The 26,749-nt window shown below is 44.6% G+C and overlaps 1 protein-coding gene across 1 annotated transcript in view; it reads right to left on the bottom strand.

Moving 5' to 3' along the window:
• LOC126177811 (potassium voltage-gated channel subfamily H member 8) overlaps positions 1-26,749 on the bottom strand; it is a 475,984-nt gene that overhangs the window by 123,091 nt on the left and 326,144 nt on the right. Inside the window, exon 8 of the mRNA XM_049924483.1 lies at positions 21,808-21,987. Coding sequence (XP_049780440.1) covers positions 21,808-21,987 — 180 coding nt within the window. The remainder of the gene's footprint in view (positions 1-21,807; positions 21,988-26,749) is intronic.

The following is a 26,749-nucleotide window of genomic DNA, read 5'->3' on the forward strand; positions in this document are numbered from 1 at the left end:
GGACGCCTCAATTCTATTAAATTACACGTGACACGACAGCAAATTAATGATCTGTTAGCTGCAGGTATACTACAGCCGACGGACAATAATTGAACGTCCCCTAGTCACCTTGCTACCAAACATGACGGCTCATTTTGTATGTGTGCGGAGTACAGACGTTTAAACGCGAGGTCCATAATAGATAATTACCCAGTGCCGAACGTCAACGACTTCACCCACATGTTATTGGGTGCTTTCATCTCGACTGTAAACGCGCCTACTATCAGATACCCGTGGCAACGGAGGATATACCCTAAAGACTGCAATTATCACCAGCCGGCCGCGGTGGTCTAGCGGTTCTGGCGCTGCAGTCCGGAACCGCGGGACTGCTACGGTCGCAGGTTCGAATCCTGCCTCGGGCATGGGTGTGTGTGATGTCCTTAGGTTAGTTAGGTTTAAGTAGTTCTAAGTTCTAGGGGACTTATGACCTAAGATGTTGAGTCCCATAGTGCTCAGAGCCATTTGATTTTGCCAATTATCACGAAGACTTCCGGCACAAAAAGTCACCCTCATTCTGCCAACGGCCTTGTCAAAGAGGGCGGAGGAGCGGAGAGATGTACAGGGCACTCTCTTGTACTACGGGTGGGAAACTGCCCCTAAAGGTGGAATAATCAGCAATGATAGACGGTATGAGGATGCAGAAGGCAATGGAAACCACTGCATTAAAGACACGTAACATGTATCCACAGGCCATGTAACCTGTAACTGAAGAAGAGTCATGATGATCTCTCCGTTTGCAAAAGATTCCGGAACAGGCCTCCTTTCAGATCTCGGGGGCTGCCAAGGGGGAGGTTACCATGAGAAAAAGATTGACAAATCAACGGAAGGATAACGTTCTACGAGTTGGGGCGTGGAATATCAGGAGCTTGAACGTGGTAGAGAAACTAGAAAATCTGAAAAGGGAAATGCAAAGGCTCAATCTAGATATAGTAGGGGTCAGTGAAGTGAAGTGGAAGAAGACAAGGATTTCTGGTCATATGAATATAGGGTAATATAAACAGCAGTAGACAATAGTGTAACAGGAGTAGGATTCGTTATGAATAGGAAGTTAGGGCAGAGAGCGTGTTTCTGTGAACAGTTTCTGTGACAGGGTCGTTCTTATCAGAAACGACAGCAAACCAACACCGACAATGGTAGTTCAGGTATACATGCCGACGTCGCAAGCTGAAGATGAAGAGACAGAGTAAGTGAATGATGATATTGAAAGAGTAATTCAGTATGTAAAGAGGGATGAGCATCTAATAGTCATGGGGGACTGGAATGCAGTTGTAGGGGAAGGTGTAGAAGAAAAGGTTATAGGAGAATATGGGCTTGGGACAAGGAATGAGAGAGGAGAAAGACTAATTGAATTCTGTAACAAGTTTCAGCTAGTAATAGCGACTACCCTGTTACCCTGTTCGAGAATTACAAGAGGAGGAGATATATTTGGACGAGGCCAGGTGATACGAGAAGATTTCAGTTAGATTACATCATGGTCAGACAGAGATTCCGAAATCAGATACTGGATATTAAGGCGTACCCAGGAGCAGATATAGACTCAGATCACAATAAAGCAGTGATGAAGAGTGGGCCGAAGTTTAAGACATTAGCAAAGAAGTGGTATACGGAACTACTAAGGAATGACGAGTTCTCTAAGGCTTTAGATACAGCAATAAGGAATAGCTCAGTAGGCAGTACAGTTGAAGAGGAATGGACATCTCTAAAAAGGGCCATCACAGAAGTTGGGAAGGAAAACATAGGTTCAATTAAGGTAGCTGCGAAGAAACCATGGGTAACAGAACAAATACTTCAGTTGATTGATGAAAGGAGGAAGTACAAAAATGTCCCAGGAAACACAGGAATACAGAAATACAAGTCGCTGAGGAATGAAATAAATAGGAAGCGCAGGGAAGCTAAGACCAAATGGCTGCAGGAGAAATGTGAAGTCATCGAAAAAGAAATGATTGTCGGAAGAACAGACTTAGCATACAGGAAAGCCAAAAACAACTTTCAGTGACATGAAAAGCAAGGGTGGTAACTTTATAAGAGTGTAACGGAAATTCCACTGTTAAATGCAGAGGAGAGCGCGGGTAGGTGAAAAGAATACAATGAAAGACTATACGCTGAAAGCCTATTCACGTTGGTGTGTAGAATGTATGAGTCTGGCGACATACCAGCTGACTTTCGGAAAAGCATCATCCACACAATTCTGAAGGCGCAAGAGCTGACGAGTGCGAGAATTATCGCACAATCAATTTAAGAGCTCATGCATCAAAGTTGCTTACAAGAATATTATACAGAAGAGTCGAAAAGAAAATTGAGAATGCGCTAGATGACGATCAGTTTGGCGCTAGGAAAAGTAAAGGCACGAGAGAGGAAATTCTGACGTTGCGGTTAATAATGGCAGCAAGACTAAAGAAAAATCAAGACACGTTCATAGGATTGGTCGACCTGGAAAAACTGTTTGACAATGTAAAATGGTGCAAGATGTTCGAAATCCTGGAAAACTTAGGGGTAAGCTATAGAGGAAACGTGTCATATACAATATGTACAACAGCCAAGAGGGAATAATAAGAGTGGACCACCAAGAACGAAGTGCTCGTATTAAAAAAGGGCGTAAGACAAGGATGTAGCCTTTCGCCCTCTACTCTTCAATCTGTACATCGAGGAAGCAATTATGGAAATAAAAGAAAGGTTCAAGAGTGGAATTAAAATTCAAGGTGAGAGGATATCAGTGATACGATTCGCTTCTGTCATTGCTATCCTGAGTGAAAGTGAAGAAGAATTACGTGAGCTGCTGAATGGAATGAACAGTCTAATGAGTACAGAGTATGGATTGAGAGTAAATCGAAGGAAGACAAAGGTAATGAGAAATAGTAGAAATGAGAACAGCGAGAACCTTAACATCAGGATTGATTGTCCAAAGTGGATGAAGTTAAGGAATTCTGCTACCTAGGCAGTAAAATAACCAATGATGGACGGAGCAAGGAGGACGTTAAAAGCAGACTAGCTATGGCAAAAAAGGCATTCCTGGCTAAGAGAAGTCTACTGATATCAAATATCGGCCTTAATTTGAGGAAGAAATTTCTGAGAATGTACGACTGGAGTACAGCATTGTATGGTAGTGAAAGATTTAGGGTGGGAAAACCGGAACAGAAGAGAATCGAAGGATTTGAGATGTCGTGCTACAAACGAATGTTGAAAATTAGGTGGACTCATAAGTTAAGGAATGAGGAGAAGAAAGGAGTATCTTAAAAACACTGATAAAGAGAAGGGACAGGTTGATAGGACATCTGATAAGACATGACGGAATGACTTCCATGCTACTAGAGGGAGCTGTAGAGGGCAAAAACTGTAGAGGAAGACATAGATTAGAATACATCCAGCAAATAATTGAGGAAGTGGGTTGCAAGTGCTACACTGAGATGAAAAGGTTAGTACAGGAGAGGAGTCAGTGGCGGGCCACATCAACCCAGTCAGAAAACTGACGATAAAAGAAAGAAGAAAGAGGTTTGTTCCAGTACCGAGTTTTGTTTCGTGTACCTGGACGACATATTCGTTTTCAGTAAGACAGCCGAGATCCGAGGAGCACGAGCATCACTTATCCACGGTACTGAAAACCTTAGAGTCGAACGGTGCCGGAGTCAATAAAGATAAGTTACCAGTACGGCAGACGCCTGTAACCTTCTTCGGCTACACAGTATCTGTCGACGGTATACAACCCCAGAAGCTCGTGTGTCGACTATCTCGTGTATGTCACTCCCTTCGACTTACAAAGAACTGCGCCGATTCCTCTGCAATTTTGCGAGGCTGTTAAACATTTCCGCCCTGACGTTGATGCACGCACTTTCTATATCCTCACGGACCACAAACCACTCTCGGATGCCTTCCGAAACCCTCTGGAGGACCCGCCCATTCGTCGTTTCCGTCATTTTGAGTTGGTGTCTCAGTTTATGACAGACGTCTGCTGTATCAAGGGTGCAGGTAATATCGCTGCCGATTTTTTCTCACGCATCAATGCAGTATCCAACACTATCGACTTATCTAATCTAGCTACTCTTCAGGTAACAGTCGAGGGCACCAAAGCACTCCTTACAGACACCTCGCTCGTGTTCACCAAGGCACGATTCCCCGGCGTCGCCGACAAAGTCTGGTGCTTCTTCAACTGGGCACTTACGCCCGGTGTTACTGGCTCCCTCACACCTTCAGCTTTCGATGCTTTACACAACCTTGCACACCCGGGCATTCGTGCCTCTACCCGAATCATTACCGAGCTCTTTACCTGGAAAGATATCAAAAGAGATTGTGTCCCTTGCCAGTGCAACAAAGTCGGCCGCCATACGGTCCCCCTCTGGGTAAATTTCGTATTCCTCCAGGACGTTTCAGGCACGTCCATATCGATCTCATCGGCCCCCTTTCGCCATCAGAAGGTTTTAGATACGTCCTGTCTTCTACTGATCGCTTGTCCCGATGGGTGGAAGCTATAACTTTGGCAAATATCACGGGCGAGACGGGTCCAAAGATTTAGTCTCCTCTTGGATCGCCCAGGTCGGCTGCTCAGCCACAATCACAATCAACCAAGGCCGGCAGTTCGAGTCGACCCTGTTCGCTTTGCTGTGTTGCACGTGTGGTACCCACCTCGTACCTCCCCCAGAGCAACGGTTACGTGGAACGGTGCCACCGCACTTTAAAGACCAACCTCATTTGCCATAACTGCCTTTGGTGGGAAGCTCTATCTTGGGTTCTTTTAGGGATGAGATCAACGCACAAACCAGACATAGTGGGCACCATTTCAGAGGTGGTTTCCAGGGAGAACCCCGTGCTTCCAGGTGAACTAGTCCAGCCCACGGCTCAGGAGGATTCCCCTTCTCAGACTTCATTAGCCGCTTGCGACGACATTTAAAGAACATTCGCCTCTATCCACCGGTTAGCCATACCATGCTGGTCTCGCTCGTACCCGCTCCTCTTCGAGACTGTTCCCCGTCATATTACGGGACGAGACCGTACACCAACCTTTTTAGCCCCACTACAAGGGTCCCTTCAAGGTTCTGCAACGTGAGGATTCAACATGTGACATTCTCGTCAAGAAGGACACCCCACAGTCAGTTTCACTGCATCGGGTCAAATCTGCATTTGTGGACTCCGATTCTCTGGCATCAGGCTCTCCCAACACTGCTGAATACCTAAGCCCCTGCCATGTTTCGGACTCCTTGAGTGATAAGGCACAAGTCACTCAGTACCCATGGTCCCTCACTGGTGTCCAGCCTTAGTGACTCTCCATTTGCTGATTTTCCAAACAATTCAAGTGACTCTTCGTTCTTGGGTTTTCCAACCCACGCCGCACCGCTGAGTTCAACCCTCCCACGATCGCGTTTCACGCCTCAGTTTTGCCGCACCGCGTGGAAGACGTCTCGCTGGTAGTAGGTAACGGCCACGTCCTCGTCCTTCTGATGGACTCGAATCCTCCGTTATCAGACGAGCGCCTGGAAGTGAAGTACTACAGTGTTTCGCCCTCCCTCAACACTGCGACCCTGCCCTCCTACGCAACTTCATCTCTCCGCACGGTGAGACTCGAATCGTTTTCCCCACTTCGGTTCTTCTCCACATTTCGGCCCACCGGCTTTCTCTCGATCCGGCCGTCGCCTCACCCGACCACGCCATCTGCAGGACTTCGTGATGGACCTACCACTTGGTGTTCCACCACCGACTTCATCGCCGGTCGACGTGGATGTTCCAATCGTCCAGCTCCCGGACCACAGGACGTCCCTGATTACGACGCAGACGTTACGCCCCCCAGGACTAATCACAAGTACTCCGTACTGCGACGTGGGGGGGGGGGGGGGGGGGGCGCTGTGTGGCGTCGATATAAACATCGACCCGCAAACGAGGACTCTCTCTCCGCTCGCGAGTTCTTTGGACAAAAAGTTTCAGACTGTTTATGTTACTTCTTGTATATACACGTGTAGATGCTTGTACTAAAATATACATCTATATCGAAATATGAAGTGGAAGTGTTTGATTTCGGGACAGTAACCCATCACATCGCCACAAGTATAACAACCACATAATCTCCTGATATTTCTTTGCAATCTGGTTCGGTATCAATGTTGGATTCATAAAAGTTACCAAAATGAATGAATTACAAATTATTGTTAAAGACCTCTCATCAGTTTGGAATGGCATCATTTTATTTTCAAAATGCCAACACATACACACAATTTTGTTGTATTTTTTAAAAATAGTTTTCGCTTTGAAAAGATCAAAAACTGATTATATTATGTCATGGACTTTTAATCCGTTAATGGTGATGTTAAACTGAAGGATGTTCCTGGCGTACCTGCTACAAATACCGGTAACTGAGAACTTTTTACGATTACACTGGGTACGCCCCAGCCGTCAGTAGGACTAGCAGCTATGTTTGCAAATTTAATTACATTTCTTAAACCGACATTGATTTTGTTATGAGGTTTATTCTGAAATAAACGAGGTGAAATAGTTACATGCTTCTCACCACAAGTAATTTATGGACATTACTAATAAATCGCAGACAGTACCTCTATGGCTTCGTATGAATAAACAATCTGAGGAAATCAGCTGATGGGATTGTTTCCACGAGTTTTACCAGGCAAGCAGTGGGCCTATACGATGGGGTAGCTATGATATGAAGGAGGAAGAAAAAAAAGGTGATAGAAGGAGGAGGAAACGAAAAAGTGATAGAATACAGCTTCTTCTCAAATTTAGATTACCACGCTTTCTTATTCTTATGGTTTAGGTCGGAAGATTAAAACACTACTTTAGGAATAAAAATCTGCCTATTGTCGAAGCATTGTTGATCCGACATCAGTGTGCATCATTGCGGAGGAGGCCCACAAATGACCGATATTTACGTGACTACTAATAAAGTTTTTATATTATGTTGACAAGATGGCAAAACCACGAACAATGCAAATGGACAAACACAAGACCCAATTTGATGAATATTTTGGATTATTGCCGAAATTTTGACGCTCCCTACATTTTGGCGTCCAAGGCGACAGCCCTACAGTTTGCCTACGTGGTAGAGCCATTCTTGTGATGTATAAAAACGACCACAAGTGTTACTGCAAGCATGATAAGTGAACATGATCAAGCACAATTTATGCAAGCATGCACAAATCTCTTTCACCACCATGGTCGAAGAAACAGCACTTTGTTTTTCGAATATAATATGACAATGCACCGTCTGATGAGACTCGGATATTTTTCCGCAAGGGCGGAGATGCAGTATGACTTTTTTATTTAATCGGTCAGGAGTGTCACACATTCCTAGAAATAATGGTCCGTAATCGTACTAAATCTCATACTTAACACTGCCCAGCTTAACAAGAAATATTGTGGCTTCGAAAATCGTTTTGAATCGTGTTTTATTGTGAGTGTTTTCCATACAGTAGAAATATATCTGGAGTGAGCATTGCGTTCTGCGCACATTCTCACGTTCAGCTGGAATTGTCAGCATTTCAAATGGCTGCATTCATACAGGTCATTAACGCACCCTCACGTCAGGTTACGTCACGACAGATCAAGGTTTCTCAGTATGAAAGTCATGACGGTTTCGTCAACGCTAACATCCATTTTCGCCTCGCTTACTCGTGTTGTGATAGTGGGTTATGTGCTTTTGTGACTTCATAATATTTATTTTTATTATTGTGCTTTGTTTTTGTGGAAAACAGCATCTGTTCCAAGAAGATTTGAATATTTTTTCCACGGAATGGTGAGCTCTGATATCTGAAATAAAAAAATTATTTAGGCTTTACAAAAATAGAACAGATCTGACACTCACAATGTACATAAAAAGAACATAAGTTGACGAAACAATTTCCATTATATAATGTTTTATTTGAAAGGGTCAGCTTTAATGAAAGAGAAAAGTATTGTTATTTATGGCGTTATTAGCTACGCAAGGTAAAAAATGGACAAGGTAAACAGGCTCTATGTATTCCTGTATAGCAATTTTTTTGACGTGTTTGTATGCACATACTGCCCCTAGAAAATATATGTCGATGTTTTGAAATATTATTTAACTTCTCAGTACTTTACCAAACGAAACTGATAAAGAGCCTACGTTATGAAGTGTGTTTTGGTCATTAATAACCTTTGAACCTTTGTCGCCTCGATTCCGATACTATACTCTGATGTTTTGTGTCACAGATGATAAATCATAACCTTGCTATTGCTTTTTATTACTGGGCTAAGCGAACATGACGCACAATGTGATTGCCGGCCGTGGTGGCCAAGCGGTTAAAGGCGCTACAGTCTGGAACCGCGCGGCCGCTACGGTCGCAGGTTCGAATCCTGCCTCGGGCATGGATGTATGTGATGTCCTTAGGTTAGTTAGGTTTAAGTAGTTCTAAGTTCTAGGGGACTGATGACCTTAGAAGTTAAGTGCCATAGTGCTCAGAGCCATTTGAACCATTTTTTTTGACAATGTGATTACATGCTGACATGACGGAGCCGTAACGTGATGCTCGTTTACTTTATTCATCAAAGCTATGGGCCCAGTTTATTCCAAATATCGAATGCAAATTTTTATGGTGTCAACGAAACGGCTATACCAAATCCATAGTACTTACGACCGAAATCAATCTGTATTAGCGATATGCCGACATTCAAATATATAGGATGCTTCACGGACAAACCTACGTTGTCCCGAGATCAAGTGATGACGGTGGCAATGTATACTGACAACAGAATATCAATTCTTCGCGTGTGAATGCTCACTCCAGAGATATTTCTACTCTATGGGTTTTTCGCGGGAAACTGCGTCATTGTCTCGGCGCAGTGACGATTTGAAACTGTCTAGCAATAAAGGTATATGAGAAGCCTTACGGAACACTGCCCCCCTCCCCACCCCTCCTATCTTTGCTCCGTCGCTTCCTCCAAAAACCGTTACTGAGCTACAGGAAGGGACCTGACGCACGAATTTCGGCGTCAGTTCCCAGTATAGCATAAATATGGCGGTAGTACGCCTGTCCGATACTGGACTCCAGTTCCTACGAGAACGCTGTTTAACACAACTACGTAACATCATTCCATGGATAAAGAATTCCCGCGTACACATCCGGTGTCCCGAGATATGCGGATATGGAAACTTGTGAGCACTGGAGATTTGTCGATAACGGACATCGGTAGCACATGCTGGTAGTGTTGTTGAAGCAATACTCAGAAACTTGCTCCCACGTGATCAACAAGGGTACTTACTATGCGCTGATCAGTTGTTTGCACGGTTTCCCATTCAATTATAAAAAGCTACACGTCTCAAAGGAACCTTGTCATCAGGTTAGAAGATAAGTCCCAGTCACAAACGGGTGTGGTTAGCACTGACAGCGGGACAGCGATTAATATCTTGATTCATAAACTTTTTAATTTATTCTTTTCGCAGCTCACAAACTTCCATAGATATGAAGCTGGACCACAGAATAGAGAGATCTGATAAAAGATTACGAAGGGCTAGTAACAATGGATCCTGAAAAAAAAGACATTCCATTTCAAGAGCTGGTAATTGCCTTATAATAAAGTTTTATTTATTTTTTGACACAGTCTCTTTTCTATGACACAGTCATAAGCGATCCCGACCGACAACGGCCATCTTCAGATTCTACGGACGGCACTTGATGAACTTCATGTGATGTCAAACTGGACTTAAATCTATTCACAAGTAACGCATTAATAAGGTAGGAAAGCCATCTATGTCTACATCTATATTCTGCAAACCACTTGTGAAGTGCCTGAGAGAGTGTACATGCGACTGTACCAGTTATCAGAGTTTTTTCCATTCCATTCATGTATGAATCGCAGGAAGAATGATTGTTTAAATGCCTCCGTACGTTCTATAATTAATCTAATCTTATCATCGCGATTCCTACGGGGATTATAGTATATCCCTAACGTCATCATTTGAAATTGTTCTTGAAATTTAATACGTAGGCTTCCTCGGGACTGTTTGCATCTATCTCCAATAGTCTGCCAGTTCAGTTTCTTCGGCATCTCTGTTACGCTTTCTCACAAATTGAACAAACATGTGACTATTCATACTGTCATTCTCTGTATACATTCATTATACCCTGTTAGCGCTATCTGGTACCGGTCTCCTGCACTTGAATAATGTTTTAGGATGGGCTGTATGAGTGATTTACTAACAATCTCCTTAGTAGACTGATTACATTGTCCCATTATTCTATCAGTAAAGCGAAGTCTTTGCATGACTGTACAGATTTCAGAAGTATGAGATTATTATTAACATTGTCCCCAATGTCATTAATAGGCTATGTAACGTGAATAACACGAGTCCCTGCACACTTCCGTGGGGTACACAAAGTTACCTCTACATCTTTTGATGATTCCCTATGCAAGATAGCTTTCTATTCAACCCTACCAAGAAATCCTCAGTCCAGCTACAAATTTCGCTTGATACCCCATACGTTTGTACTTTTGATAATAAGCATAAATATACTGCTGACTCAAATGGGTTTCGGAAATCAAGAAATACTGCGTCTGCCTGAGTGATTTGATCAGCTTTTAGTATGTCACGTGAGAAAAGTGCAACTTGGGTTACACATGAGCTGTGTTTTCGGAATGCATGCTGGTTGACCTGGAGGTCATTCTGTTCAAGATATATAATTATGTTTAAGCTCAGAATATGTTCTAAGATTCTACAACGATTCGATGTCGGGGTACTGGACTATTTTTTTGTAAATCACTTCTACGACCCTTCTTGTAAACAGGCGTGCCCTGTGATTTCTTCCAACTACTGGGTCCAGTTTCTTGTTTGAGGGATCTACGGAAGATTATAATTAAAAGACTTGCTAACTTAGTCGCAAATGCAACTACAAAAAAATGTGTGTTTTTTCACTAGACGCGTTCCGCTTTAAGATTGAAAAACAGTTCGTCAACAATATGTTGGTTTTACTTATAGCGACTTCCTCTTGATTCTCGCCTACATCGGGAAATGCCGTCTTTTAGCACATCGTTGATGTTTTTCTTTTTTAGACACTGATCGTGGTAGTCTACTTTTTAGTTTCTCTACAGAAGTATACATTTCTTACGTTTTATTCAGCACACTTTTCCGCAAGCCACTGTTTTATGTTAGTTTTATAAGTAAGTACTGCGGTTCGTGCTTTGTAGCGTTGCCAACATAAGATTGCCATTAGTTAGTCTTTGACCTATACATTTTTTTAGCTTATTGTATGTGTGTAATTCTATTTAATTACGTTGATTTGTATTTATATGCTATGTAAGAGTAGTGAGCGAATAGTGACGTATTTTTTGTGGGGGAGGGAGAAGCCATGATGAGTGGACATAGGTGTATAGTAGTGTGATGGAATGTGAGTTGGAGGAGAAGGTGAGGAACAAGAAGTGAAATGAAACTGGGATGGGGAGGGGGGGGGGCGTTGGTTGGAGAGTGGGAGAGGGTGAAGGATGGTAAAGGATCCCTTCTTTTTCATGTTATTTCGCCAATTATTTTACAGAGAGTCTGGTTTCCAATATTTATTTGGTCACTGAGCAACTGTTTGTTTTCTGTTAACGTTTTGTGTATGTGGACATTTGCTTGGAAATGGAGGAGGAGTCTGTCTTTACTGATTCTTATGATGTTCATACCTTTTTCAGTATTGCTTTGTCAGTGGTGTTCTTGCTTTAGACGATCAGCAAATGTTGAATGTTTTGTACCGTATTTAAATGCTCTGAGGTGTTCTTTATATTTTGTATCGAATGTCCTGCCAGTCATTCCAATGTATATCTCAGAGGTATGAAAATTTCACTGTGGCAGTCCTCCTGGGTTTTCTTTTGTAAAGGAGCATTTGAAAACTAAGACAAGTATTTTCGATTTTGCTTTGCTACCTGGCTCATCCGTGAGTGTCTGGGCAATACCTTTGGCGTCACTAAGAGCCCTTACAACGACCAGAATTTCTTTGGGTTTTGTCAAAGATCGTTTGACTAAATACTGCTACAGTAATAACTGAAGGCTTCGCTCATTGCTCTCTTTACAGCCAAACGTGTTTCATTCAGCATCTGTCTGTCTATAGCCCTATGCTTTGTTTTGCACAAATTACGCAGTTGACTCTGTTTCTTTAGACAGTGACCTTAAGACATTGAGGCTCCATCTCATTATTAACTGTTCTGCTGGGAACATAATTATCCAGTGCATTGTAAACTGTTCTTTTACATTCGAGGCACAACTCCTCTACACGATCCTGTCCTTTGCTAAAAGTTTCAAGTTGCTTATTGAGACATGATATATTGCTTTTTAATCTAGTTAATTGAACTTATACACGGTGTTTCAGAACTGGTGGTCAATAACTCACACATGGAAATTACAGGGCAAGAGTAACTATAGGATACAACAAACATAGGTCGCCAGATCGTCCGTTGCCGAGGTATTGCATTAATTCTAGTTGGGAACCAGCTGTAAAGGCCTCTGGATACCGCGGTATTTACATTGGTATTTCAAGGTCTGGGACTGACTATCTGTTTACCCTTGAGCAACTATTTCCCTTTCCCCCACCGTTCACTGTGCCGTACTGGACTCACAGTTATGAACGTGAAAGTACCATGGATAGAGGCTAACTACTTAAACCTAACTAACCTAAGGACATCACACACATCCATGCCCGAGGCAGTATTCGAACCTGCGACCGTAGCGGTTACGCGGTTCCAGTCTGTAGCGCCTAGAACCGCACGGCCACTCCGGACGGCGCGGATTTTACATCGGCAAGTACTCTATCCACATCATCTCCAGTGAGTGGAAGCCATCAACAATGCAGACTTCCCTCCTAGAGAGAATTTCTGCTAATGGGTGCAACAACAGTGTACCCTGAATCCCCTATTTGTAAGGAGTATCCACGTCACGGATGAGGCTAAATTTACCCGTGACGGTATTTTCAACTACCATCAACTGTCACATTTGGGATGATGTCAGTCCTGATGCAACACACTATCACGACATCATCAGCTTTATTCGTTGAACGTCTGGGCAGGACTGCTTGGAGACCGCATGACTGGACCACATTTCTTACCACACAGGCTAACTGGACAACAGACTCCACATGCGATTTCTACGAACTGTACTTCCAGATGTACATGATGTCCCACTGAACCAACGCCTGAACATGTGGTTCATGCATGACGTTGTTCCAAGATATTTCATTTCCGAATGCGCCGGCTTCTAACTCGGTCGTGTGGTCAACACTGGATAGGTAGAGGAGGGCCTGTGTCATGAGCTCCAAGATCTCTAGATTTAAATCCCAAGGATTCCTGTGTGTGAGGTCATGTCAAGAGACTGGTCTGCGCTACCGAGGTCAACAATCTTGAGGAATTACGCTTGCGGATTGAAGCAGCCTTCCAGCATTTACAGAATTCCCAAGGACTGCCTAAGAGAATTCGCAACTCATTTCAGAGACAAGTTCAACATTGCATTCAGATGCGTGGAAAACATTTCGAACGCCTACGTTAACGTTTAGAGATTCTATGTGCTCCTACACACTGATGAACCGCCACAGACAACATAAAATGTGTGTATTTCGACAACGACTGATTTGCGGTCCCATGTTTATTGGAGCCTTTTAGCTACTTTTGGCCTGTACTTTCCATATGTGAATTACTGACGATCACTTCTGAAACACTTTCTATATGTTTATACTGGTTTTAGTTGCCACTCGTATTTTGGGAATCGGTGTTGCCACACCTGCGTCTTGGTTACTGCTATCAGTTTCGATGTGGACATTCTCAAAGAGGTCAGATCTTTTTGTTGTCATTAGATCTAATATTGAGAAAAAATGCCGCACCTGGCGGTCAGCATGCGATTCCTCATTCCAGTTCTAGACAGAAGTCGTGCCATTAGGTTTAACACAAACACGATAAAAAATATGGCTCTGTCAGCGCTGTGCGTGCAGCGTGGTCAAGAAAAGGTACAACGAACGCTGCACTCCACCGGGGCTATCCCATTAGCTCAGTGAGGCGACCCAATGCCATGGGTAACAGAGGTCTACATCTGACGTTTCTGCTTGAATTGCTCGGTGGATGTAGTTCCGCGTAAGTCCTACAGATGTCAATCCAGCTCCTTAGGACTAAGGGGGCAACCGCACACGACTTCCATGAGACTTGTTCGAGCGTCGCACGCTCGTATAGTCCGGTCGTCTACTATAGTTATCCGAGAACCGCTCCATTGCCCACTGTTGAATCATGGCGCGTGAGCTTGAGATGAAGGAGTGCGATAGCGAAACATGGTTCGAAATAATATATCCTAAGTGCGAAAGATGCTGATTGTAACAATGTTTTGAAGAGATTTTCATGAGTGACAGATGAGGATGTCGGCTACATGTATTGTAGCAAGTGCTCTGCTCTCCAGTCTTACATGTCAGCCAGCAGTCATCTGAATGCACATATCTGCAGAACACGGCAAAGTGTATGTTCGGAAGCAGTAGCAGTTTCGGTGAAAGCTATAGTAATTGAAAAGGTGTGTAGAAATCTGTGCCAGAGACTTTCGTTCATTTGCAAAAGCAGTAAGTGCAGCAGGTCATAAATATCAGTTCATAATTGTGACTTGTAGATATTTCCAACGTTTTGCCTCACCCTATGATGATATCGCGAAATACTGAGACACAATCCGATGAAATACGAGCGAGTATGATACCCAGCATTATCCAGGACATAGGCGTGAAAGCATGAGGCATGAGAATGTGCGGCAGATATATGGACTGATACATATCGGGAAATGTGTTACCTATTATTGCCCACTTTGCTTATCAAGATTAGTCACTAAGAAATATAGCCCTGGTGACAACTTACTTTCCTGAGAGAAAAAAAATGGCGAATTTATTGAGAAATACGTGGAGGAAACATTATTCAAATTTTTGGGAGTGAATCCTCAGAATTTTAATAAGATTTCATTTGCCACAGACCAAGGCGCTGCAATCCTTCCAGCATTATGCCTGCGTTACAGGTGTTTTGAACACAGTCTACGAAACGCATTTTCGACGACGATTATTTGATAAATGGTCTTTGAGTGGTTTATTTCACGAGTTAGGTGCTAGCGATGGTGTCCGCTTCATGAGGAAAACTGGTGACGTGAGTTGGATGTAGATACGCTCGAAGCAAGAAACGGAGAGTATATGGAACAGTGTACTTCGTAAGCTACAGCATGCACTACCGCAGTATGACAAAATCATCGAACTGCTTCCGTAGAGGCATCTCTGAAAACTGATTATGACAACAGCATTGCAGAAGGACTCGTGACATTTTTAGAGCCAGTCAAAGATGCTATAAGAATGCCGGCAGGCGATATGTTTCCAACAGTTCAGTTTGTTTTGTTATGGGTGAACAAACTGAAACGTCATTTTATTACAGGGCCCGAAGATACGGAGGTAGGTTTAAATTGCGGAAGATACGCCACGTGTCCAGTAAATGAAAACTGTGCTTAATTGCAAAACGCTGGTTACAGTGTTACCGGTATTTTGGCAGAATTCTGCAACGGGCGTATTATCATCTATTGACTGTAGATACTACGAATGCCGAAGCATTGCTGTCTCCGCCTCGCAAACGAGAAAACTGAAATTCCGACGTTGCACAGAATAGTAACAATTCTCTGGTCGCCCATCCTGTTACTGGAAATAATGTCTGTTTCCGACAGAGATGAGAAATTAAATACCGTGCATAAAATGTATGATGAAGTATCAGTTTCTGATAAGCTAGAACAAAATTATAACGTAGAAGTAATATCTTACTCTGTTGCTGTTATATCCGTAAATATTTATGTATGACCGATGGGAGAATGTCAGCCGCACCCAGCGTCCAAAAAAATGAAGTTCCTGTTTTCGGAGTGGGTAGATTGCGGGCCACGTAGCACTCAATCTACCGACGAAGTTAACTTGTATTCAACTCGAATAGTTAGTCGAAAATACGCTAGAGAAGTGAAAGCATGACCGTAGTCTCTTTCCCAAACTATCATCTTTAGCAAGAAGAACGTTTTGTGTTCCAGCCTTAAATGTGACTAGCGAAAAAAATTAAGTGCGGTTATTTCGGACGGACCAAGCAAACTTGATCCTAAAAGAGTCTATTCGTTGTAATTACGCCAGCAGGGAATAATTTGGAGACACTTTTGCCCTTGTTAGATTTATAATCTGTTTGGTGGTCAACTTCAAATAAATACATTTGAATCAATAAAGCAGTTGGTGTTATAAGAAACAGCAAGGTGTTTTTACATTATGAGACCGACACAAGTTGGTAGTTACATAGTTTTCATGTGAAACTCCAAATTGTTTTCAAATTTTCGTTATTGCATAAAGCACGCTATTTTCTCTTACGCCAAAGTCTTGACGGCGATAGTCTGGGGAGGTCAGGTGGGCGACGCTCAGTTTCAACAGACCACGACTACGCCACACACGCTGTCGGGGCAAGAGTGACGTCGCAGATATACGCTTGGTGGTCTGGAACGGCCATGGACCAGACTTCTGCACGGCGGGTGCCATCACCGAGCGGGTGGGCGAGGTAGATGAAGTCTATGCGGCTTGATGAGTGAGCGGTGTAAAATGAGTAACCCGGTTGGGTTCCGTGGAGCTTTGTGCAGGTGTGAATGAGTCGCAGGCGATCGATGACCATCGAGAGAGCCCCACAAGGAGAATGCTGTTGGGGCTGGTCAGCGGACCCTTGTGGCGAGCTGAAGTCCCCACCTGGCACCAAATCGTCTTATGGGCCGGTGAAGAGCGGTGTGACCTCCTCGGAGAAGAATGTATGTCGATCATGACGTCGGCTAGACCCAGACAGTGCGTAGATGTTAATGATACGGACGCCACGCAGTTGGGAGGTATGCGACATCCTCTGCAGGGAGCCCGTTGCGTAGGAGGATGGCGACGCCACTATCAGTGTCGGAGGCGTGAGAAACATTGGCGTTGTGCCCAATGGGGGCTTGAAAGTCAGCGACGAACACCTCCTGTAGGAGTGCAATAACAACATCCGCAGAGCAGATGGTGTCTCGGAACTTAGCCAATTTGTGAGGGGCTCGGATGGTGGCAAGATTAATTGTGGCGACACGATATTGCTGTGTGCGGTCCCTTGTAGTTGACGCAGAATGCGTGATGTAAGTATCCTGGAGGCGAAGACCCACCAGGTCTGCCGCAGCGATCATGAGTACTGGCTGGGGGCCGTCTCAGGCGTTCCCATGGGACGCTCTCGCTCAGACACGCTGGTGGTCTGATCCGCTCCTTCTTCATCGTCATCGACCCAGGATGCTGACCCTGAAGTCACGTGACAGTCGTTTACTGCCGGAGCAGGGGAAGCAGACGCTGTGACAGTAACTGTGGGGCATCTGTCGTCCTCATGTACTGGAAACATTGAGTTCGTGTTTTGGATTGAGAGAGGATTCGTTACAGGAGAGGCATCAGGAGTGGTCAGACCTTGTGACTGGACGCAATTTGGAAAGTCACCATTAGACATCCGGTCGCCATCACGCGAGTTCATCTGGAGGGGAGCGTCATCAGAAGGTGTTCGTCGGCGTTTCTTGCGCTTCCTGGGCGACCCCCCTTCCTAATGTATTGTTTTGAATCAGAATGTTGTCGCCCATCATCCGACACTATACCCATCTGGATAAAGGCAGCAGTCGGCACGGCATCTAGTTCGACGTCCATGGTCCGAGCAGGGTCGTCCGCCACGGTCCTGAGAGTAAATGTTGCCGCTGAGGGCACTGGGGGTGACGCCATGCTGGTTTCGTCGGCATACTGTGACGCGGTGGGTGGCGTTGACGTGGCTTCAGGCGTATGCTAAAGTGGCGTGGCAGGGTTCCGTGCTACAGGTAGGTGACAGGTAGGGACGTGAACGTCGATTTCTAGATCACTTCACCCAGCGGTGTTCTATCAAACGTCGGCGTAAACATTCGGACCGGACATGTCCTCCCTGGCACGTTCATGGCTGTCCATCAGAGTGTTTAAATTTTTGTCCGGCGGCGTGTCGTTGGACAACTTCGGCGCATAGCGTCTCCGTCGACATCTTGGTGTATACAATACTTCCTGTGATGGAAAGATGTATTCCGATCACGTCTAGGGGGTTCAAACTCTAATCCTCTCGTATTAACTGTTCAAATTCAAAAGCTCCTGGTCACGGATGTTCGCCCTGAAACGTTACTTTGATCGTTGCACGGCGCTAAGAGTGCGCCTTAGGTACAGTAGTAGTGGACTCTATTTAAACACGAATACCGCGACGCGGAAGTAAACAACGCCGAGAGCGGGGGGCTGGTAGGCGTGCAGGGCAGTTCTGCACTCTACGAAGGCCGAGAGCCGACTGAGTCGACTGACAAGAACTATGGAACGGACGTCTAGCCGCGCGGGGGTAGCCGAGCGGTCTTGGGCGCCTTGCGACGGTTCGCGCGGCTGCCGCCGTCGGAGGTTCGAGTCCTCCATTGGGCGTGGATGTGTTGTCCTTAGTGCAAGTTAGTTTAAGTTAGATTAAGTAGAGTATAAGCTTATGGACCGATGACCTCAGCAGTTTGGTCCCATAAGACCTTACCACAAATTTCTAAATCGACGGACGTCTAGAAAACGGAACTGGAACCTGATGAGGATTCGAACAATAGCTCCATGGTGGATTTAGGACTGATGTTACTACAGCTTACTAAGTGAATTGTGACGGCTGGAACGGTAGTGGGATGTGATACACCTTCCTCTGTACACCTTGCTGCGCTGCCAGATGTGACAGTGTTGCTAGCTCCTCGTTTCCATACATTTGTTTTCAAAGTGAACCGGACCTGATTTTGCTAGATAAAATTTTGTCTTGAATCTGGCTGAGGAATGGCATGCCGACCTCTAAGTGCTGCAATTTTTCTTCATCCTGTATTTTCATCATTAGCGGGGCTCCGAACCATCTGTTCTAATTAATTTTCAGAGAAGACGTTCAGTAATGTTTCACAGGAGGTGTTTTCACATCCACCACTAACAAAACTATAGTTATCCCAATTGATAGTTGCATGTTAAAAGTCTCCTTCGGTGCTTACAGTATGATTGGGGTACTTATGTTCGAGCGTACTGAAATTTTCTCTAAGGTTTTCCGTTACAACAGGAAGTTAGTCTGGTGGTCGATAGAAGGATCCAATTAAAATTTTATGTTCACTCTTGATACTGAGTCTTCCCAAACGATCTCGCATGCAACTTTAATTTTTATCCTTTCAGTGTAGTGGGGAAATGCAGTTTACAAAGGAGACTGCTTGCAAATCACTTGTGTGTCACCTCTCTGAATATTTTTGAAGTGTGTGCGACCCATACCAAAGAAGACTTACAGGGGATATCGAACGTATACAAAGAAATGCTGCACAAATGGTGGCAGGTTTGTTTGAATCAGGAGAGCGCATCGCGGAAATGTTGAAAACTTGATCTGGCAGAGTCTCGAAGACAGGCGAAAAATTATTCAGCGGAAGCCTGATTAGAAAATGTCAGAAAACAGTACTGAGGAATCTAGAATATTCTTCAGCTTCTTACGTATCGCTTTCGCAGGTATCGTGGAGGTCAAATGAGACTAATTATAGGGCTCACGTAGGCCCTGAAGCAGTCGTTCTTCCCCCGCCCCATTCACGAATGGAACGAGAAGAAGCATTGACATAAGGCACCATACTAAGTACCCTCTACCAGAAAGAAATTTACTGTGTTTTTCAGAGCATTTGTGCGGAAGTAGAACTACTGTGTTGCGAGCTGGAAGTCTGAGCATACCTATTGCAGTGACAAGGAACGAATGGTGTTAGGTAGTTTAAAATTACTGAAGTGTTATCAGCAAGACGAAAAGAATTTTAATAAAATTGAAAACTTTTCTCGTTGTCATCCAGAAGTGAGATGAATGCCGAAGACTCGCTTTTCTGCTAGTGAGTCCTACCCAATTAAAAATGTTACAGGGTCCAGCTTGGAACAGATTACACTGTGTGCAAAACTTAAGCATGAAAGTAACTTTAGTTTGCTTTGTCAGAGGCGACCAACATAGCACGATGAAACTTGGTCCGTTCGTTGCACGAACTGTTACAGTATGATACAGAAGGTGATTGAAGAACATAGGCAATGAGACGAACAGGTGTGACACATTTAGTGAAAGACAATAACTGCAACTGAATCACCGCGATTTATGGTGGTCCCCTGTACATCACAGCAGCCGGGACCCGGCTGTTAGCATGGTGTGTGATCACAACCGACAGCAATGCTTGCTCTGCAACGTGCTCCCATGACAGTCACGATGTTGATAAGAAGTTCTTGTGGTGAAGGGTTAACAACTAGCGGAAGGTCGTTGGTACATGTGGGCATGCCGAAATACGTCTCCCCAACGCATCCCACATGTGATTCTATGGGGATTACGTCGGGAAAACGGGCAGGGCAGTTCATTCGCCGAATATCCTCTCGTTTGAAATGCTGCTTCACCTGGGTGTTCGTCGTGGACGCGCATTGTCATCCATAAAAATGAAGTCAGGGCCGAATGCACCCCTGAAAAGACGCCGTCGGGGAAGGAGTACAGTGTCACAATAACGCTGACCAGTGAGACGATGTGGTCCCTATGCTCTTGGCACCATCGCAAGCGGTGCCGCTGATGTAGAGGTGTCAATGAAAAACAACGTACTGGTCTTCAGGAAAAGAAACTAACTAACCTAAGGAGATCACACACATCCATGCCCAAGGCAGGATTCGGACCTGCGACCGTAGCGGTCGCGCGGTTCCACACTGTAGCGCCTAGAACCGCTCGACCACACCTGCCGGCCACACTCCAATGCAGTCACCGTGTTACTAAGGATCCTGAGATCGCATGGTTTGCACTCTTTTTTAATGTGGTTGCAATTGTATTCGCTGTCTGACATGGAAACAGTGCTATGAGCAAAACCTGGGCTACAATAGTCACACTTCGCCTTTCTTCCATTTCCCCAATGATTCTTCCCCATGTGACGTTATCCAGATGTTGTTTCCGGACCGTTTTGTAATGAAGAACACCACCACGCTGATCCGCAATTGCTCGTTGATTGACACTCTCTGTCTTTCGCCGTTCCTTCAACTGCCTCGTATCGCGGGCGCAACCCCACTTAGAACAGTATTCACGCTGACCTCACGCCATATGACGTCCAGCTATCTGTGCACCACTAGGAGACGTCTGGCAATACGCAACTTTCATTCATTTCCACCGAGCAGTTAATACATTTCGTTACTTTATATAGCTAGTTCTTAAGCTTTGCAGAGCAGTTTATCTTCGTAATAAGTAAGACTCAGTAACTATTATTTTAATAGTTAAATTAAATATTGTAACTCTTCAGGCTTTCCCTGTGAGATCTTGACATGTGGAATAATCGTGGCCGAAATATTGTGCCAGAGCGACACAAACATCCGGCAGTAGACCCGATTATTGCACATGTCAAATTAAATATTGCCCATCTCCACAACAGATGAGACTTGATGTTACGTAGGTGGATCTGAATTAGAGTAGGTAATAATCACCACTTAAATGCACAACTCTCTGTATCTCATTTCGACAGACATCCAGAAAAGTACGATACCGAATCGATTATTTTCAAAAGAAACCATCACAGTCAGGTCTCATCTACTTTATACACTTATCTAAAAGTGTACTGCGCATAATGAGTACTTTGGGGAGGAATATAAGTATTTTGGTTATATCTTTTATTTTGCTTGTTTTGTAATTTCGTTCACCGAACCTTTTCCAGCACATCTTGTCCGTTATCAATTAATTACACGAAGTATTCGTACGTGTTCGGACTGAATACATGGCAGGTAGTGATTGCTGACAGCATACCTCCTACGAGCATGGTGCATATGCTGAAGATCTTCTCGACGCTGGTGTTGGCGGACACATTGCCGAAGCCGACGCTGGTGAGGCTGGAGCACGTGAAGTAGAGCGCCGTGATGTACGACTCGGAGTGCGAGATGTTGGTCACTGGCACCTTCAGTCGCTCCGCCATCGTGTGGATCCAGCCTGCGGACAGACGGGGAACAATGCTTTATCACGCGGCGCTATTAATACGCACGAAGCATCATGTATTCGTTGTCAGTACGGAGCAGTCTCGCATCCAAGAACAGTGGCAACCATTTAGTGCAAGAAATAGGTCACCCACATCAAAATAACACAAGATTTTGAGTGAATATGCAAAAACGTGCAAGGTTATAGTTTTCTGTCTACTTTGAGGCCTTTATAAACGGACAAATATGGAGGATCGAACTAGTTATGATATTATTGAAGGACGTATTCTATGATTAAGAAAAACAACAAAAAATCTAACTTAGAATATTTGGGTGAGACCAGGACTGCTCCTTCTCCTTCCGAAGACGTGTTCCGAACCTTATGCACAGTGGCGTAAAGAATGATGCGGACGTGCACACTGCACAGTGGCTCCTAGCACGATGTGCATATTCCACTAAAGACTAGTAAACACATAAGAAGCAGTCGAATGATAAACAAACACGTAGAAAAAAGTAAGTAAATTTTTAATTATTTCAAAAGTAATTTCCATAACCGATTCTCCCATCGCGGGACAAGACGACGGTCAGTGCCTTCTTGGAAAATGTTTGTGGTTGCCTACGGAACCGTGATTGCACCAGGCGTGCAGCTCTTCGTCCGAAGCAAATCGACGACCGCGAATGTCTTTCTTCAGTACACCAAAAATATGCAAATCGCTTGGGGACAGATCAGGACTGTGTGGAAGTTCTGCAGCGTAATCGAAACAACCTTGCAACATGTGGACGGGCATTATCCTGCAACAGAATTATATCGTCCTTCAAAATTCCTGGATGCTTGCACTCGATGGCGCACTTCGGTTTTTGCATATTGTCCACATACCACTGTGTGTTAATTGTGGCGCCGTGTTTCAGGTTGTCAATGATAGCGCGCCATTGAAGTCAAAGAAAAAGGTCATCAAATTTCCCGGAGCTGGCGTGCTAATTGTTGCGGCTACGCTGTGGAAGTTTCGCTGGGCAGCCGTTACACATCCTCCATACAGTCCAGATATCTCCCCATGCGATATGCAAATTTTCGGAGTCCTGAAGAAAGACAGTCGCTGCCATAGATTTGCTTCGGACGAAGAGATGCACCTCTCATTCGGGAGGACAACGGTTCAAACCCGCGTCCGGACATCCTGATTTAGGTTTTCTGTGATGTCCCTAAATCGCTTTAGACAAATGCTGGGATGATTCCTTAGAAAGGACACGGCCGACTTCCTTTCACATCCTTCCCTAATCCAATGGGGCCGATGATCTCCCTGTTTGGTCCCCTCACGCCAAATCAACCAATCAATCGAAGAGAAGCATGATGGGTACAGTCATGATATCGTAGGCAGCCGCAAACATTTTTGCATGAAGGCATTAAACGTCTTGTCTCAAGGTGCGGTAAATGTAGACTCAAAGACAAAAAAAGGGAAGGAAAAAAAGAACCGACGCACCACGAAGGAATTATGAGAACGGGGCGGGAATCGGTAGATGTGATGTGCATGGAGGGACAAATAAATGAATACAGTTTGAGAAAAATTGGATGATTTAGTTAAGAGAAAGAACTTCAGAAACTGAGTACGTCAATAACGCTTTGGTCCACATCTGGCTCTTATGCAATAATTTGTGCGGCTTGGCATTGATTGTCAGTTTTGTTGGATGTCCTCCTGGGGGGGGGGGGTGGTATCATACCAAATTTGGTCCAACTGGCACACTGGATCGTCAAAATCCCGAGCTGGTTGGAGCACCCTGCCCATAACGCTTCCAACATTCTCAATTGGGGAAGATCGGTGATCTTGCTAACCAAGGTATGGTTGGCAGGCACGAATACAAGCAATAGAAACTCTCGTCGTCTGCAGGTGGGCATTATTTTGCTGAAATATAAGCCGAGAATGGATTAGCATGAGAGTCAACAAAATTGGGCGTAACATATCTTAGGCGTAGCGCGACGCTGTAAGAGTCTTGCGGGTGACGACTAAATGGGTCTGCTATAAAAAGAAATGGCACCTCAGACCATCAAGCCTAGTTGTCAGGCTGTATGAGGGTAGCAGGGGAGGGAGGACACTCAGCTGGTACTCCACCACTGTCTGCGGTGGCTTCAGATACGTCTTTGCTGGTCATCGAGGCTCAATTAAAAACCGGACTCATCACTAAGACAATTCTACTACGGTCAATGAGATACCAGGCCAAAGACACATCCGGAGACACACAGAACAGCGATGGGATAATCAACCTGAATGTCGCTCGCCAAACTGAGAGATGATGTGGCGTGCCATTTACTTTCATAACAGGACCCGTGGCACCCTTACAGTTCAGCGTTACGTCAATGATATTCCATGCCCCCTTTTTGTTGCCCTTCATGGCAAGCCAGCAAGATAACGGCTACCCGCACACGGCGAGAGTTTCTACTGCTTGTCTTCACGCGTGCCAAATCCTAACTTGTCCAGCAAGTTCGCCGGATCTCTGCTCTGTTGAGAACGTTTCGAGCATTATGAGCAGGGTCCTCCGACACACTCGGGATTTTGATGATGCAACACGCCAGTTGGACAGAATTTGGCATGATATTCGCCAGGATGACATTCAACAATTCTATCAATCAATGCCAAGCCTAATAACTGGTTGCATAATGACGAAAGGTGGACCAACGTTTTATTAACTTGTTCAGTTTGTGACACTGTTCCTCTTGAATAAATGATAAAATTTTTCTGAAATTGTAATCATTTGTTTGCCTGTCCATGCACATCACATCTACCAATTTCCATCCCTTTCGGACAATTCCTTCGTGGTGAATCGTTTTTTTCTCGCTGAGGGTGTACGAGGGTTCACTGAAAAGTAATGCCTCCACCTTCATAACTCTTCAACAGTTGGCAGCATTGGTATGCGGCAGGTACTGGCTTGTTCCGTAGCCTCTTCTCTACAGCCCCAGTTGGCGGGAAGCCTTAGCATAGAACGGTTGTGTTGTTACAGTGTAAAGTATGGAACCCTGCGCAGACGGACAGTCAGTGTGATTTAAGAAACGTGCAGTCATTGAATTCTTGACAGCGGAAGGTGTTACCCCAGAGGAGAATGAAAGCGGTTTATGGCCATTGTGTTGATGTGAGTACTGTGCGTCGTTCCCTACAAGGGAAACTCCCCACCGTATCATCCTCAGATTTAGTCTATAGCTCATCAAAAACTGGACATAGATCAAGCATGAAAACAGGAAGAAGGTGTACTGGACTCTGGAAAAAAGAAGAAAGAGAGAAACAGTGAACGGTGGTGTAGAGCTCGTGTGGTCATGGTGTTGGCCTGCGAAGGGGAAGATCCGGGTTCAAATCGCACTAACTCAAATTTTTTTCTTTTTTTCCCCACAGAATTACGAACTTTCCGGCCGGTCATTGAGGTGTCTGTTCACTGTATTCAAATTTGTGTATGTGTCGTGGCGGAATGTCAGTTTGCAACAGCGACGAGTAACGAAGGGACCTTCCAGACGTACGTACCTCCTATTTGTTCTACACTGATACCACATATTACGCTTCTGGCGTTCTGTTTTGGAAGTTTTCACTTTTGAATACCTTCGTTGTAACACAGGTCACACCCATTTATTATTTGTTTTCATTTCTGTGAGAGGTGTATGCGGCATCTCGCCTGCTCTCACTGTTCATCACAGAATATGAGTCATGCGGTAAGAATATATCACGGTCGCAAGTACATGTGATGAATAGTGACGTAAGCGAGATGCCGCATAGACTTCTCACAGAAATGAAAACAAAAAGTAAACAGGCGTCACCTATGTTACAACGAAGGAATTCAAGAGTCAAAGCTTCGATAACAGAAACAAATGGTTCAAATGGTTCTGAGCACTATGGGACTAAACATCTGAGGTCATCAGTCCCCTAGAACTTAGAACTACTTAAACCTAACTAACCTAAGGACATCACACACATCCATGCCCGAAACAGGATTCGAACCTGCGACCGTAGCGGTCGCGCGGTACCAGATTGTAGCGCCTAGAACCGCTCGGCCACTCCGGCCGGTAAAACAGAAACAACTCTCTCTCTCTCTCTCTCTCTCTCTCTCTCTCTCTCTCTCTCTCTCTGTGTGTGTGTGTGTGTGTGTGTGTGTGTGTGTGTGTGTGTGTGTGTGCATGTGTATGTGTGTACCCGTCTCCTGTGGATGATTAGCCCTCATTGTACAGCCAGTGATGTCGAGAAGCTGAAAAAGAGGATGGGTGTGATTTTCAGAACGTCCATACCACCGAAGAAACTACTTTAATGACAAAAAGCTGCCGTTCATCAGTGTGATTCGGGAAATTGTATAGTGAAATATGTAAGTGAGTAACGTCTGTTTATGGTAGTGCATCATATGTAAGAAAGTAATTTCCGTAGTTTGCTATCTTTTTATTTATTTTAAAATAAAATCCCCTCGGTTCGTTATCTGAAAATGTGAAGTAATTCAAGAAGAGATGGGTATATTTAGGTACGCTTTAGAAGAAAACTGGTACGTATCCACAACCGCTTAAAATGGAAGTGGTACCCGCACGTTGACGTAGTGAGGGCACAGAGGATGGCAAAAGAACGCCGATCGCAGGCTTCCTTCAAAGGGAGGAAGAGGAACTCGTTTCTGACTTCAAAAGAAGCTGTTGGAAGTGAGCACTTAATGCATCAAGCCTCCAGCTATGGGCGGACCTCTTTCTCAAGGATATGCTAAAAGGGGCCACCATAACTTAAGGAAAGAAAGCATTGCCGGTCACAGGTCTTTGAAGAACCTGCAAACTT

This window comes from Schistocerca cancellata, chromosome 1 (assembly GCF_023864275.1).
Source record: "Schistocerca cancellata isolate TAMUIC-IGC-003103 chromosome 1, iqSchCanc2.1, whole genome shotgun sequence".
NCBI classification, from domain to species: domain Eukaryota; kingdom Metazoa; phylum Arthropoda; class Insecta; order Orthoptera; family Acrididae; genus Schistocerca; species Schistocerca cancellata.